The 15,709-nt window shown below is 41.8% G+C and overlaps 2 protein-coding genes across 3 annotated transcripts in view; both read right to left on the bottom strand.

Annotated features, from left to right (window-relative positions):
* The window catches only part of Copg2 (coat protein complex I subunit gamma 2), a 135,763-nt gene extending 126,322 nt beyond the window's left edge, over positions 1-9,441 (bottom strand). Inside the window, exons 1-5 of one of the 2 annotated variants that reach the window (XM_042272992.2) lie at positions 9,192-9,441; positions 8,587-8,771; positions 8,068-8,120; positions 7,434-7,514; positions 4,200-4,271 (exon numbers count right to left, since the gene is read on the bottom strand). In XM_042272992.2, the coding sequence (XP_042128926.1) occupies positions 4,200-4,271; positions 7,434-7,514; positions 8,068-8,120; positions 8,587-8,668 (288 nt within the window). In that variant the 5' untranslated portion in view covers positions 8,669-8,771; positions 9,192-9,441. The remainder of the gene's footprint in view (positions 1-4,199; positions 4,272-7,433; positions 7,515-8,067; positions 8,121-8,586; positions 8,772-9,191) is intronic. The other variant, XM_006979420.4, reaches the window with a different exon arrangement.
* A 67-nt stretch (positions 9,442-9,508) lies between these two features.
* The window catches only part of Tsga13 (testis specific 13), a 30,384-nt gene continuing 24,183 nt past the window's right edge, over positions 9,509-15,709 (bottom strand). Inside the window, exons 11-13 of the mRNA XM_006979421.4 lie at positions 14,341-14,483; positions 12,487-12,614; positions 9,509-9,775 (exon numbers count right to left, since the gene is read on the bottom strand). Of these exons, the coding sequence (XP_006979483.2) occupies positions 9,606-9,775; positions 12,487-12,614; positions 14,341-14,483 (441 nt within the window). The 3' untranslated portion in view covers positions 9,509-9,605. The remainder of the gene's footprint in view (positions 9,776-12,486; positions 12,615-14,340; positions 14,484-15,709) is intronic.

Raw genomic sequence — 15,709 nt, 5'->3', positions numbered from 1 at the left:
GTTAACAACAAGAAAATGGTAAATAGAAATCAAAATTTCAGAACTAAAACAAATTCCATTCTACATAAAAGACCTAGCATAAAATGCAGATGAAAACTGGATGTGCAAAAAATTAGCCAAAGTAGAAGAAAAAAATGGGTGCTCAAGTTAGCAGTCTTAAGGCAAACGGAAATTAGATTCAGATACTACCTCATGCCCTACAAAATGGCAACATTTCTAAAAACTAACATGGCAAAGTATTGGCATAAATGTACTTTTAGCCAGCAAAACACATTATGTAGATAAATACACAGAAATGTTAAACAGAATATGAATCAAAGTTTATTTTTAAAAATAGTACTTCACAGAATAAGAACTATTTGAATGTAATATATATGATAGGGCTTGCATCTAGATTATATGAACTATTATAACTCAATAACAAAAGCACAACACAATTTTTTAAATGGGCAAAGGATTTGTTAATTTTTAGAAGTTAGTTCTCTGAGAAATTCATATATTTTGATCATATCCACTCCCCCTCCCCTTCCTTATCTACCCAACTCTGTGCCCTTTTCTAAATTTTTTAAACCCAGCCAGTCCAACTTATGCTTAGGGAAACATGTGAAGAGACATTTATTCAAAAAGATACAAATGGCCAATAATCACATGAAAATATTGATCCCAAAGTTGTACTATGTAGCCATGGACAAAATACAGAGAAATTCCCAGATCAGGGGTCCTGACAGTGAAAACAAACACTCATACTCATGAAGTATAAACATGGGATGTCATTGGATGAGAAATAGTATATAAAGAATAGATTCTAAAAAGTATATTCTACAGGTGCAAGGAAAACTATTCCAGATAGTAATTTAGACATATAACAAGGAATGAAAATTAGGAAGGAAAAAAGTATTAAAGACAAATTTGAATGAAAGGGAAAATATATATATATACATTTAGAAATATATATATAAGCATGTCTGTTTACGTATTCATATATATGGTTAAGAGTATCTAAGACTGTCAAATTTCCCACAAGCAGAGAAAAGATAAAGATGAATATTAGATTTTGCTAAGTTCCTGAAGCAATTTAGGGTAACTGTCAAAAACTGAAGATATTATCTGGTAGGTAACGGGTCGTCGTCTTTTTCCTGTTTTCTTTTCTTCCTCAGCTCTTCTCAGACTGCTTCTCTATCAGCTGTCTTCGAGTACACTGATTTTCCCCTCACTTTTCTCCTCTCTCTGGTACAATACTGTCTAAAACTGAAACTTGGTGTGTTTTGTTTGGGTCTCTAGTATTTAAGGTAGCAGGGTAAATCCAGCCCTTCACCCAGCTGGAAAACAGACCAGAAATGTGGTCCTTAACATCAAAACATGGAGTCATTTACCCGAAATAACTGTTCTTTTCCTACCCTCCCTTCGGCTTCTTTCCCCGGTGATTTCTAACCCTGCTGCAGCACAGTTACAACTACAGCTAAAGAACACAGTCTGTGTGGGTTTGTTCCTTTAGAATGACTTGTCTGCTAGTATTCCAGTTCTGGAGTGAAGGTCTGTAAACACCGTTCTTCATTTACATAGAAAGTTAGATAAATCTATGTGTCTGTCTGTCTTTCTCTTCTCTTGCTCTCATTCTCTTACTTCACCTTTTCAATGGGTCTCACACTGTGACACAGGCTAGACCCGAACTCACTCAGCAGTCAAGAATGGCCCTAAGCTTCTGGTCCTCCTGCCTCTACCTGCCAAGTGATTACAGGTGCACACCATCACTCATGGCTTAGGAGGGGCTGGAGACCGAACCCAGGGCATCATGCATTCAAGTCAAGCACTCTACCAACTAACCAATATCCTCAGCTCACTCTCTTTTCCCCCCTTATTTTAGAAGAGAAAAAATAACAGGAAAAACAATGAATCAGAAAGCTTGATCCATGAAGATATTTAAAAGATATAAACCTCTAGACGAAACTCTAAGGAACATAAGAAGATGTAATTTAGCCATATCAAAATGATAGATACCATTACAAATTCTACAGACATTATAAAAAAAAAGGATTATGAACTATTCTTTTTTCCATCTTCCCACAAACTCAAGCTTGTGCACACACACACAGTGCCATGTTCTCTGACTCTTCATCAGAAAAAGTCCTTATTCCAATCTTCTTCCATAAATGTTCCTATCCTTCTATCAAACTGAAATCTTCTATTCCCTAAGAACTGCCCTGCTTTCTTTCTAACTGGTGGCCTCCAGACAAAGAAGCCACTCTCCACTGCTTTTCAGCTCAACACCACCTTCTTTCAGTGCACCTCCTTCCCTAAAATGTTCCAGATTTGAAATAGTATGCCCTTATTCTATATCACCTACCATCATTCATTACAATGGTGACTCATTTTCACTGTCACAGCCTCTATCAGTGATAGCCACCACTCTTGGCTTCAACAACCCTGTTCACTCTATCATCACTTATAACCCCTTAATCCTATAACTATTTGCTGACCCCATCTGGCCCAAAACCAGGTACAAAGCTGCAAAATCAGAGCTACATACAGCCTTGCCTGACTTTTATAAGAGCAAGTCTTTGGGCCCTATTCCAACAACTTGAAATGCCTACTTTTCTAGTCTAATTCCTGAAGGAAATCCCTAATCCCCTAATATTCACAGTGGCTCTACTTGTTTGATTGAACCCTGAATTGTTGGTACAGGAAGTTATTAAAGGGAAGCATGTCCTGAAGGCTAAGAACTTGAAACTGCTTCTCTGTTTGGACTGAAGACATCAATGATCCTGTTTCTAGAGAATCAGGGAATCTAAGTAGTCCATAGCATGAAACAGTATAAATATTTAAGTCATCATTCGCAAAGACCTATAGAAGACAACATTTTGGGTAAATAAGCAGTTGTTGCCAGAGTACATTTTAATAAAAATTAAGTTGTTAAAACTTAAAATGTTAAAAGTAACTTGTTTGGGGGGCTGATAAAGATGATTCAGCAGGTAAAGGCACTTGCTACCAATACTGAAGACCTGAGTTCAATCACTGGGACCTTCATGGTAGAAGGAGAGAAGTGAGTTTTGCAAGTGGTCTTCTCCACAAAGGCACCATGGCATGTGTGCACACACACATCACACACATACACACACAAATCTTATTTTGAAAGAAAATGATGAGCTTAACAAGTTTAAATGGACAGCTGAAAGTCTGTGAAGGATCAGAGATCCTCTCTGGTTAGGGGTGTGTGTGTGTGTATGTTTATGTGTGTGTGTGTGTGTGTGTGTGTGTGTGTATTACTGTATAACAGGAAGCCTTTTGCCATGACCATGTGACCACAAAACTGGGAAAGCATATCCTGCAGGAAGTTTAATTACAAAACAAATTGAAGCCATACCCCTGGAGAACTTGATTGGCAAGGAAGAGGATCTGAAAGTGAGGTAGAGACAAGTAGACAGATTCTGACGAAGGTACCTAAAAGCCCAAATTCTGCCAAGCATCTTTTGTCAATACAAGTAATCTTTGATCTGAGAGGATCTGCCTGAGCATATATAGAAGCCTCCCTTAATATAACTGTCTTACAGGGGTCTGTTGATTTTCCTGAAGAACTACTCCTAAAATTTTCATTATCTAGACATATGGACAGACTCAAATCTCCAGTGGTCCTGGGAATTGGGACACAAAATGTAGCCTGTGCTGTATATATGAAAAGAATTTGGCAAATATAGGCTAACCTAAAGCTAAGAAATATATATCCCAGAATCCTACTCCTGTGTGTTTCTGTGTTAAACCTGGGCACAGAAGAAATGTGCCACATTCAGAAAACGGGAGGAGAGCAGCAGCAATTGTGCTCTGAGCACTGAGGGGCCCAGGGTAATGAGAGCAGCTACAGCGGGGCTGGCAGGCTTACTGTTGCCCCCAGGCCAAAGCCAGCTCTTTTCCACTGCCAGCCCCGCTGACCAATAGTCCAGGCCCACAAGAAACCCGACTAAGAACCAACACATGTAGACCTATAGTTATCAACATTTTTCCCTAATGACTTCAGGAACAGCTTTATGCTATATACTTTAATTCTTCCACGTTCACATATTATTTAAAAAGCATTTGTAAGTTTTATAAAGATAAACGGCTGTAAAGTAATTTTAAACATTTCAAGCAACGCTCTTTAATTTGGAACATTCTAAGTTCCCTGGGGAAAATAAATGTTTTCATCATAAAAGATAAAAAAGACTTACATCATTAGATTGAAACAAGCGAGTCATTGCAAAGAAGGCTTCTGTAGCTTCCATAGTTCCAAAGGGCTCACCCTAAGTAAAATTTAAAACAATTTTTTAAACTAAAAAAATACAGATGTTAAGGATTTTCTCTTTATTTCTCAAGAAATCATTTTTAATTCAGGAGATTTCTTTATAAACATTCTTGGCAACTTTTCTGCTTTCAATTTAGAAACCTGCAGGGGAGAAAAGCCCCTCAGGGGCATTTAGAGACTTATTATTTAAAATAATTCAAAATAGCACAGCACAGTTCTGGAATTGTAGTCTCTACAGACCTTTAACAGAAACTGCCTCAAGGATTTACAGGGAGGCAAAACATGACAGGAAGTAGAATTTCCAATCAGCATTGCATAATAAGGTCACATAACCTAAAAACAGGGATTACACCTTGTAAATTTCCACAATCTAATGCCTGGCACATGCCCAGTACAGGACAACTGCATCATATATATAAAACTGTAAAGGACTGCTTATGAGGAATCCCAGAAAATATGGCAAAACAGGGTCCAAACCAAAAGAGGAGGATCTAGATTCACCTTATTATTACGTTTCCAGGTGCTATGGAGCCCAAGACACTGACCTAAACTCTTAGAAAATGATTTGGATCTTAGGATTTTTAATGTGAATAACAGATCATTTAGGGGCGTTGTCAAAAATACAGTCCCCTTCAGTGAAATCTTGAGGGCACATGGCATTTTTCACTTGGTACAAGCTCCCAGACATGCCAATGCTGCTGGTCTGGCAGTAGCTCAGCTAGACAACTTAATTCACTAATTTTCAAAACATCTCTGGTCACAGACTTCCTCAAGTATTACCATTTCAACACTTACTTCTTTCATTAAAAATGATCCTATATAGCATAATGGGCTCCATTTGTTTTCAGAGTTCAGATTTTACATAAAATACAAGTAGTCTTATATCCATTTGCCATGGGTATAAGAATTTTAATAAAAAAAAAAAAAGTCTCAGGTTTAGGATGAAAGACAAAGAATAACAAGAGTTTGCAGCTATTTCAATCGGTGTCCAACTTGCTTATCAGCAAGAGAGAGAACTTTCTTACTGTGAAACTTAACAAATACCCAAAAGCCTGTGGGATTCTTCAGTCATCTTAGAAAAATCTTGTTCCTTTTTGACTTACAGCTCAGAATATGTGGCTCGGTCAACTCTGGTAGAAATTCTGAAGGTTTTTGCTTTTGTTTTTCCCTCCTAATGTTCTACCAAGAACCAGGGAAGGAGATAAAATAAATGCTCCCAAACCTGTTTACATTACCAAGTTTTTTTTTTTTTGGTTTTTCGAGACAGGGTTTCTCTGTGTAGCTTTGCGCCTTTCCTGGAACTCACTTGGTAGCCCAGGCTGGCCTCGAACTCACAGAGATCCGCCTGGCTCTGCCTCCCGAGTGCTGGGATTAAAGGCGTGCGCCACCACCGCCCGGCTACATTACCAAGTTTATGCTCATTCTCCTTATCAAGACAACTGTCTCAACATGAGTTGCTCCAAGAAAGAGATATTGGTCAATTCTGACTTTGACTACTTTGAATCAACTTTGACTATTCCAAATTCTGCTGATACAATGGAGTTAGCCACTTTGGACACACTACAACATATGTAACACAAAGTTAAGTCAGACTGATTTTGGCTTAAACGTTCCTAACATGCTGACACAGTAGGGTTATGCTGTTCATGAACAGATAATGTCTTTTTTAAAATTACATGCTTATTTCTCAGTCTTCATTTGCAAACAACAAAATTTTGTTAAATCTTTAGGTCTTTAGTTATAAAACAACATGATAAAAATGTTATTTTAGAGACTGATGAGATGGCTCAGTGGACAAAGACACTTATCACCAAGGTTGATGACTTGAGTTCAATCCCCAGACCTACATGGTAGAAAGAACTAACCTCCACATGCACTTGATGCAAGCACACATAAAGTTAATAAGTAAATGTAAAAAAATAAATTTTTTTCTTAGAATTTAAGTTGGTAAGTATAACATATTTAGCATTACATATAAATATCTTAGGTATATGACATATATAGGTTTGTATATAAATACCTATAAAGATATATATTGTCTACAAAATAAAATCATATTTTCTAAGGCTTTAATGTTTGTGAGACTGTATTTACAGTTTGAGGCAAAAGCAAAAAACAAAATTAATAGCAATAATACAACACAGAATTAAAAAAATTGGGGGGGGGGTTTATCTGCTATAACACCAATGCCTATATAACACCAGTACATAAGATACAGCAGGTATGCAATAAAACTCGCTGAGTTACAAATGAAAAGTATTTCTAAACACAAACTATGTACCTAACACTATTATAATAATGGTATTATGATAATATGGAATTATCAAGTGGCACACACCTTTAGTCCCAGCACTCAAGAGGCAGAGGCAGACATCTCTGTGAGTTCATGGACAGCCTGGTCTACAACGTGAGTTCCACAGAGAAACCATCTTGGGAGGGAGGCGGGTATTGGTATAATCTTCATTTACAGAAGAGCAGTAAGGCACATAATGGTTAAATTACTTGTCCAGAATCACATTGGTAGTATTAGTGTAATAATGATACTCATATAAAACCTGAACATTAAGACAAAAACTTCAACATCTCACAATTATGCCAAATAAATAAGCAAACAAAATGCTTGAAATCTGTCTGACTTAACATTAAATTTTCAAAGGATCTCAAAGTACATGTAAACTGATCTGGAGAGTTGGACCCAGGTTTGATTCCCAGCACTGATGTGGTGGCTCACAACTGTAACTCTAGTCTCAGGGGAGACCTGATGTCCTCTTCTGACCTCCATGAACACCGAGCACACACATGGTGCACATACATACATTCTGGCAAAACATTCATACACATAAAATAATAAAATAAATAAAACTTTAAAAAGTTAAAAATAATTACATGTAACAAGTATATTCTAAGTATTATTTGTTGAATTCAAGTCACTATATCTATTAAAATGTACATGTTTAGCTGGCTTAATACCTCATGAATTTAAGAAGAAACATAGTCCTTATATTAAAGAGTTTTTACACATTATTGTTCTAAACAAACACTGTGGATTTTCAAATTTCATAATTTTTTAAAAAACAATTCTGCCTTTCAGTAAGTATTTCACTATGGGTCATGGATTTCTGTCCTAATACACAAATCTAAGGAAGTCAGAATAGTTTACCTGGTTGAGTAAGTACAGAATCTTTGTCAAGATATGCAAGCATCTTCTCGGATTGATGGGGGTTTCATTGAATATGCGTGCCTACAGAAATATGCAAAACAATATGCTATATATAGTGTATTTTCTACCACAGAGGACAGCAAAACATCTTTAATAACATGAACATCATGTTAGTACAATATCCAAATAACGTCAGTTGTCTATGCTCTCAAGTTATATGGTATACAGTAAGTAACTGGATGTGACCTGGACTTTCCTATCTATACTCTCTCATTCCCTTAGGTTGACTACTTCAACTTTAAAGAACCTCGACTACATATGAACATCAAGAGCTCAGTATCTGTCAAGTCTTCCAATAGCCTTGCACTCACCACTACTTCTTCTGGTATTTCATTACAATCCCCCAGGACACACCAGAGCCTGTATGTCTGTCTAGCTCTATAGTTCTAGACTGTCCTTTCCCCTATATCCTGTGCACTCGGTTACACTCTTTCATTACTTTTAATATATAATGAAAAATGAATTTCTTTCTCTGATCAAATATGGGGAAGAGTGATTTTTAGCCTGTCAGGTGGGTCTACGCCCATCATTCTCAAACAGAATCGACAAGGGACTGTACACATCCATGCCATACCTCCTGCAAGACAGCACTCTTCTCCAAATGCTGGAAAGGATTGGAACCACTACCTATAGCACAAGAAAAAGAGAAGGTCTTCAGTAGCTGTCCTACAAAGACTTTTCTAGAGAAGGATATTGCATGCTTGGGAAATCTCACCTAAACAGGATGATCCCTTGGAAGTCACAAGGACAACCATTACTAATATGCAAATACATTGGATGAAGTAATTTTTATTCTGGTACAGATTCTGTCATTGACATACTGGGAGAATTTGGACTTCTCTAAGATAGAAGAACCCTGTCCAAAATGAGGCCTTCCTTGCCTGCTTCCCCCTCCCCCACCCCATGGATGTTAACAAATGTGTCGTTTCCACCACCACCAAGAGAAATGAGATGACAGGACACTATGGATTTCCCTAAAAGCAAGCCCTATCTTATGTGTCTCACACATGTACTGAAGCAGAAAGGAACAGTTTCGCAGAGAATCACAAATGTAAAGAGGCCATGCAGGATGAGGCCATGAAGGTCCACTAACCCAACCTTCCACCACACTTGTGAGAGCAGCTACCACTGAAGAGCTGAAGATTTTTTTTTTTTTTTTTGAAGAGGCTTGGCATCTTCCCCAGTTTGCACTGCACCACAGACAGGTATCAACACGCAAGTCACTTCTGGATGCCTGCGCAATTCAATGAGCTGTGTCCCACCGGGCAGTCTTAACCCCTGGGAACAGGAGAATCAAGGCCCTTCAGAGTCCATAAACACGCAACCCTGGCCCGGTCGACCCCAGCCCCAAAAGACAAGGGGTGCTCGCCCTGGGGCCTAACCCCACCAGCAACCCCAGGCTACCGAGACATGCGCGCGCAACTCCTCGCCCCCCGACAGGGCCCCGCGGAGGGCCGGCTCTGAGGGGCGCAGCCGGGGGGCGGGCGCGGGGGGCGGGGACGCGCTGGGGCGGAGCCGCCGAGCGCTCCAGGCGACACCCGGGCCGGGAGCGCGCGGCCCGAGGGGAGGCCCCGGCGCCGGGGGAGGGGCTTCGGGCAGACCCCCCTCCGCTGCGGCCGGCCCCCCGGAGCAGGTGGCTGCGGGCGAGGGGAGGGGACCTCTGCGCTTGAGGGTGGGCGTCCGGAGCGCCGCGCGTACCAGACTCCTCGTCCTTCTTGTCGAATTTTTTAATCATCTTGGACGGCTTCCCAGCGCCCAGACCCACCGCAACCGTCCCAGGCGCCGCAGCCGGCGAGCGGAAGACGCTGCAGGAAGGCCGGCCCCGTATTCTCACACCGGTTGGGCCGACGGGCCGTCACTCGGGGCCAAGGCCCGCCCCCCTCGGGCAGCCGTGGCCGCCCTCACCCCCTAGGGACGCAGGCACGCCCTCTGCTCCGCCCACTGCCGCACAGGGGCGGGGCCAGGCGCTGCCCCGAGGCTTGCCCCGCCCCGCTTCCCAGCCTCTGCAACCCGGGTTTGAGGCAGCAAGTGTGGAACTTTATTTGGTTGGTGACTTCTCTAGGCCTCCTCAGTTTCTTGGAGAGCCAGGAGTTGGACTTGAAGGATTTGCCTTCACTTAATGACAGCGGCATTCTTGATAACCCACTGCTGGGCCCTCCCATAGCGAAAGACGCTATCTCCTGGCACACATCTGGTGGGCTTCTCTTCCAGGAGCTTTGAAAATGTCAGTGGTTCCCAGAGCACTTGCGAAGTTGGCTTCTCACCCTCTGACTTCTTGGAAGCTACAACAAAGCACAGGACACATTGAAAGTGCATCTCCGAAAGTACTAGAAGGATACTTAAGGAAGGCGTGATGCGATACGTTTGGAGGGACCGGAAAGCTGGTCTTCACTCTTACCAAGAGGGTAGATTTTGGGACTGCCATTTCTGACCTCTTAGGGTTCTGGATTCCTTCTTCACCAAAACCCACTGCCAGTGTAGTCTTCGTAGCGCTCACCCTTTTCAAATGATTCAATCTGTAGCCGTATTAACACTAAAGTAATTTAAGGGACACACTCATCACACGCCTCAGTGCTTTCCCAAAATGTTTTCTCATTTTCCTTCTGGTCTCGGAGTATGAATAACACACTTTTTCTACCTTTAGTATGGATGGCGTCACATTTCTAGATGGTCTTTCTGGCTTCACCTGTTCTTAGGGCGTTGTCTATTGATGAAGGATCTTAACTGCTGTCCTCGGTTCAGGGCGTGGTTTGCCTCTTAGGCAACCTCCTAACCATCCTCTAACAACTTCTACCCAGATCTCTCACACACATACACACACAAAATATCACGGGACAACAATGTGGGACAGAGGAGATATTAGCTTGGAAATGCTATGATAGAGGTTGGAGAGATGGCTCAGTACTTAAAGAGAACTTGTTGCTCATGCAGAGGACCCAGGTTTAATTAACAGCACACAACTATTAGTAACTCCAATTCCAGGGAATCTGATGTACTCTCTTCCGATCTCTGGATACCAAGCACACATGCGGTACACAGCATGTAGGCAAAACACTCATACATAAAATAAAGTTAATAAATCTAATTTAAATTTTTAAGTACTATGCTAATGATTATAGCTGCCTCGTATGGCTTATGAAGTCTAACCCATACTCATTAGGTGGAATTTCACATAAAAGAAATAGATGTTTCCTCTTCTATATTCTGGGGCTGAAAATAACCAGGCTTTGGAGGAGAAACCTGGTGTGGGATCATCTTTTTGTACACTGTGAAGATGTGTCTCTGCCAAGGCACCTTCTGATTGGTTTAATAAAGAGCTGAATGGCCAATAGCTAGGCAGGAGAGGATAGGCAGGAGTTGGGGGTGGGGGAGGAACTTGGGAAGAATCTGAGGCATGCTGGGGATTAAGCCAGTGAGATGCAGAGGTAATTATATGTACAGTGTGGAGGAGAGGTAAAGAGTTATGTGGCAGAATATAGATTAATATAAGCAGGTGAGTTTAGGTTAATATAAGTTATAAGAGCTAGTTGGAAACAAGCCTAAGCTAAGGCCAAGCTTTCATAATTAATATTAAGTCTTTGTGTCATTATTTGGGAGATGGTGGTTCAAAGAAAGTCTGACAAGAAAGACCTGCTATAGAGACCCTCTTTTCCCTTGGCTCATAGTTATTGGGAGTCAGGTAGGGACAGGGTCAAGAAACCTGGCAATTACCAAGAACGGGGATGGGAAGGAAATCTGTGGAAGAAGAAACTAGAGGTGTGGTGAGGCTGGACTCTTTAAGCAAGATGGACCCTTCTGCTTCTTCAGTTCTTTTATACATCAATCCATTTTCCCCTCACCACAGGTTGGTTTTAGTTGTATATGGGTTAAGGAAAAGCATAGGTAGGTATAGAATGGAAGAGATGGCAAAGCGGGGTAGGCGGAGCAGAGAAGATGAAAGGAGCCAGTGAAGGGGTGGTATAATAGAACCTCTATCTCTTCAAAATGACTGTCTTAGGCTAAAGCTCTGGTTGGTGAAGTCAGTTGCATGTCTAATATACAGATGTATTTGACACCCCAAAACCCTTCAGTGAGGCCCAACTATTTAATGGAGAAAATCCAAGCCCATGTTTATATACTATACAAGGCCCTTCTTGGTCTAGACTGTCTTTACCTTTGGTGTTCAGTACAAGTCTAACACAGAGCTCTCCTCCATGGGTGTTCTCAAATGAGAGACAATATATGAGCTCTCTTACTATACCTTCTTCTATAACCCCCTTCCCACCCTCTTCTCAGCCCATCTCAAAGCGACTTGTGGGGCTCTGAGACTCATACTTTTTGTTGTCCTTTCAAGACGAGGTCTCACTAAGTAGCTCTAGCTGTCTTGGAACTCACTATGTAAACCAGGTAAACTCACGAGATCTGCCTGCCTCTGCCTCTTGACTTAGCCTTTGGCCCTTTAAAGCATTTTTCCAGAAAGTATGATATGCTCACACATCTGAGAGGCTTTAGGTTGTACACAGATAAACATTTTAAGCTATATGTACCTAAATGTCAAAGCAATGTTGTCAGCAATTATAGTATTTAGTTTAAGAGGTTTTTTTTGTTTGTTTGTTTGTTTTGTTTGTTTGTTTGTTTTACTTTAAAATGCATCATGGCAAAAACTATGAAAGTAGTAGATGTTATCGTTCAGGAAACCCTATACTTTCTTGAACCTTCTCCAATTTTGAGTATCAGAATAGTCTAGCACCATCTTAACTTTCCTTCTACAATGAAAAGTAGTGGGGTTGGGGATTTAGCTCAGTGGTAGAGCACTTGCCTAGCAAGCACAAGGCCCTGGCTTCGGTCCTCAGCTCCGGTTAAAAAAAAAAAAAAAAAAAAAAAAAAAAAGGAAAAGTAGTGTTTGGACCATCACAACAGATGCCAGCTCAAGCCACTCTCTAAGCCTGGCAGATTCTCCCTCCAGGCCACATCTCAGTGTCGTAAGGCACAGTGCGGGGAGAGGAGAGCTTACCGTCTTCCTTTGCCCTTCTCTGGCAGACTGGAGCGAAGATGAGCTTAGGATACATTTTTTTCTGTTTCCTCAAAGCATAGATTTCGGAATACCTCCCTTCGGTCTTGAAATCATTCTCAGTGGAAAACCTTAACCAACAAAAGTACACGTGGTTGATCTAGGGCTGTGGGTTACTGGCTAGTCACCTAAAAGTCAGCTACATCCTCAGAGATCCCAAGGAAGAAAGGACAATGACCAGGGGTTTGGGTTATTGGTTAAAAAAAAAAATGGAGGAGTTGGGATACTGGTCACACTACAAACCTTTCAGCTAGTTCCAGAATCCCCTGTCTTCTCAAGATGAGATAAACTCTCCTCCTATGAATAATTTCAAATAAAACCTCCTTATGTTTATTTTTTAAAAAATTGCTCATGTGTGTGCATGCATCTGTGCATACAGAGGTGCATATGTGTGGAGGACAGAGATATGTGTGGGTGTCTCCCTCAGTCAGTCTCTTACTTTGTGAGATGGGGCTGTCATTGAACCTGGAGTTTGCTAGACTGTCTGGCCAGGAAACTCCAGGGATCCTCCCGTCTCCACTTCCCGCTGTTGGCAATCGGAGTTTGCACCACACAGCCCGGCCTTTTAACCTGGACACCAGAGATCAAACTTCAGGCCTGAAATGAGTGCAGTGAGCACTTAACTGAGCCAACTCCCCAGCCTTGCAAAACTTCCTTTTATTTTGTATCCTCATAGCATTTGTTCCTCTGGTCCTTAACTCACACTTTCATTTTGCTGTCTCCTCCAAACACAGACCTTAGAATACATTTTCCTTCATTCTTGAAATTATCGCCAGTGGAAAACTTTACTTTTGCATTGCTGTGTTTCTTTCATTAGCATATAAGTGATATCATAGGTCATAGTGTCTTATTTTTTGGTTTCTTTGTTTCATTTTGCATTTTTGTTTTTCAAGACAGGGTTTCTCTGTGTGGCCCTGGCTGGCCTGGAACTCACTCTGTAAACCAGGCTGGCCTCGAACTCACAGAGATATGCCTGCCTTTACTTCTGGAGTGCTGGGATTAAAGGCATGTGCTGCCACCACCCTGCCTTTTTTTTCTTCCTTTTTATTGAAACAATGTTTTCCATACAAAAAATTTTGATCATGACTTCCCCTCCCTCAATTCCTCTCAGATCCTCCTCATTCAACTTTGTTTTCTCTCTCTCCAAAAAAAGAATTAAAAAATAAAATAAAATAAGAAACACAAAAACCCATAAAAAATGAAAATCAAAACAAACAAGCAAAAGACCAATAAAATGCTAAAACAAAGAACAATTAAATTAAAAGTTCACAAAAAAAGCCACCATTGGTTTTATTTTGTTGTGTTGGCCAGCTCTTCCTGGGCTTGGGGCCTGTCCTGAAACGTAGTCAATATACCTAGTGAGACTCCATTGTAGAAAACCAATTTTCCCTTTGCCTGCGGGTCTTAATTGCAGATAGTTCCTTGGTTAAGGGTAGGAGCCCACATCCACTTGTCAGTGCTGGGACCCTTCTGTCTGGAATCTACTTGGGTCTTGTACCAGCTGCCACAGTCTCTGAGTTCCTATGTGCCTCCGTGCCTCCGTGCCTCCACCCCCTGATGGCAAGGCCCTGTTGCTGAAGACAACACTTAGCTCATGAAACACGAAGAACGTCTTAGGTGTTTTGACATCTCCTTTACAGCCAAAACTGCACAAGGATGCTTCTCCGTTGCATCCGCTTCCAGCCGACCTTATCCTAAATCCGCTTGGGTTCTCATGTGTGTTTGCTAACTGATCAAGCAGGATGAACAAGGGAAAGAGGGGAGAGAAAACGAGCCCAGTAAGAGCCAGCACTTCACCTACACCACTGCTGTCCCTTGGCTGTAGGGTCACCTATCCGGATCAGAGGGAAGACTGACTTCAGATCTGGTCTTAACTTCTTTTCCTGAGGCATTGTGAGAAGGCAGAAGTTCTTGGTGGGTTTGTGCTGATGGCAAGTTTCCTGAGGGGGGGAAAAAGAGCAAAGGAGGAAGGAAGCTGAATCCCTACAAATTTACAGACTGAGCTAAGTTCCTGGACTAAATGAGAGTGGAATACGGGGACATGATGCACCCAACCCTCCAGAGGGAAAAGGGGAAACTCAGAAACCACAGTGAGAGGAGTGGAAAACACGAGATTTATTGTCAGGTAACTTTCCCAGAGCTTGGTCCGTTTCCTGAGTAATTGGCTGAGCTACTTAGTTATGGGCTCCTGAAAACGAATGGCAGAGGGCGTTCCTAGGTTTGGGGAAGGAGTCCATGGCGGTCACAACTGTGCCCTGCTCTAAGTTATTCCATATTGTGTAAAACAGCGACTCTCTAGCTGTGCCTCTCTCCAGGTTTCTTTGGCTTCATTTTGAGTGCAAAGGCAGAAGAGGAGGATTCTGTATTTCGTAGCACACATAGAAACCTTCTCCCATTCAGCACCAATCCTGAGGCAGACTGGAAAGTAACTTACTCCTAAAACTGCAAGGTAAAACCATATCAGGAAAACCCGAGACCTTACTGGACACACCAGACCAGCGGCTCTCTCCTGAACTCCATAAAGAGGAAGACACCTAACACTGTGATGGAGGCAGTCCCAGAAGCCGGTCATGTGACCAGTGTGTGTGCCAAGGGACTGACGGGTTGAGAACTCATGACTGCCCCTGAGGCTTCAGCTCAGCTGTGTCTCCACCACTTGGCAAGGCTTCCTTGATTTTCTGCCCATCCACCCATTCCATCACCCATCCAGGCCCCATGCTGTGCCTCATCACCATGGCCCTTTGCCTTCCAGCTCAGCTGGACCCTGAAACACTGCCACTCAGCTCCGAGTTTCAGGTAGTTTTCCAACTGGAGTCTTCTCCAAATGGCTTGTTAATCTTATCTAACTACCTCTGGTAATTCTTTTGCATCCATTCTAGCTCTCTGCCTCTGCCTCCAGTAAGATTTCTTTAAGCTCCCTAAACTCTGCAGTCTCTATAACAGCCGTTCTGAAACCTTCATGTCTATAGATGGATAGAGGGATAGGTAGATTTGCTGTGTGATGTGTAATGTGTACAAAATGGAGATTTTTTTATTAGTAGTTAAGATTGTAATCAAATGATCTGTGTTTGCCAGCAGCCAGCTATCAAGGGAAATCAGGACTGCTTGGCAAATTGCAGCCAACCAAAGAAAGCAAAGTCGCCTGTGAGTTTATTGTTATTCAATG

The sequence above is a fragment of the Peromyscus maniculatus genome, chromosome 3 (genome assembly GCF_049852395.1).
Source record: "Peromyscus maniculatus bairdii isolate BWxNUB_F1_BW_parent chromosome 3, HU_Pman_BW_mat_3.1, whole genome shotgun sequence".
Lineage (NCBI taxonomy): Eukaryota > Metazoa > Chordata > Mammalia > Rodentia > Cricetidae > Peromyscus > Peromyscus maniculatus.
This window is presented reverse-complemented; position numbering and strand designations above follow the sequence as displayed.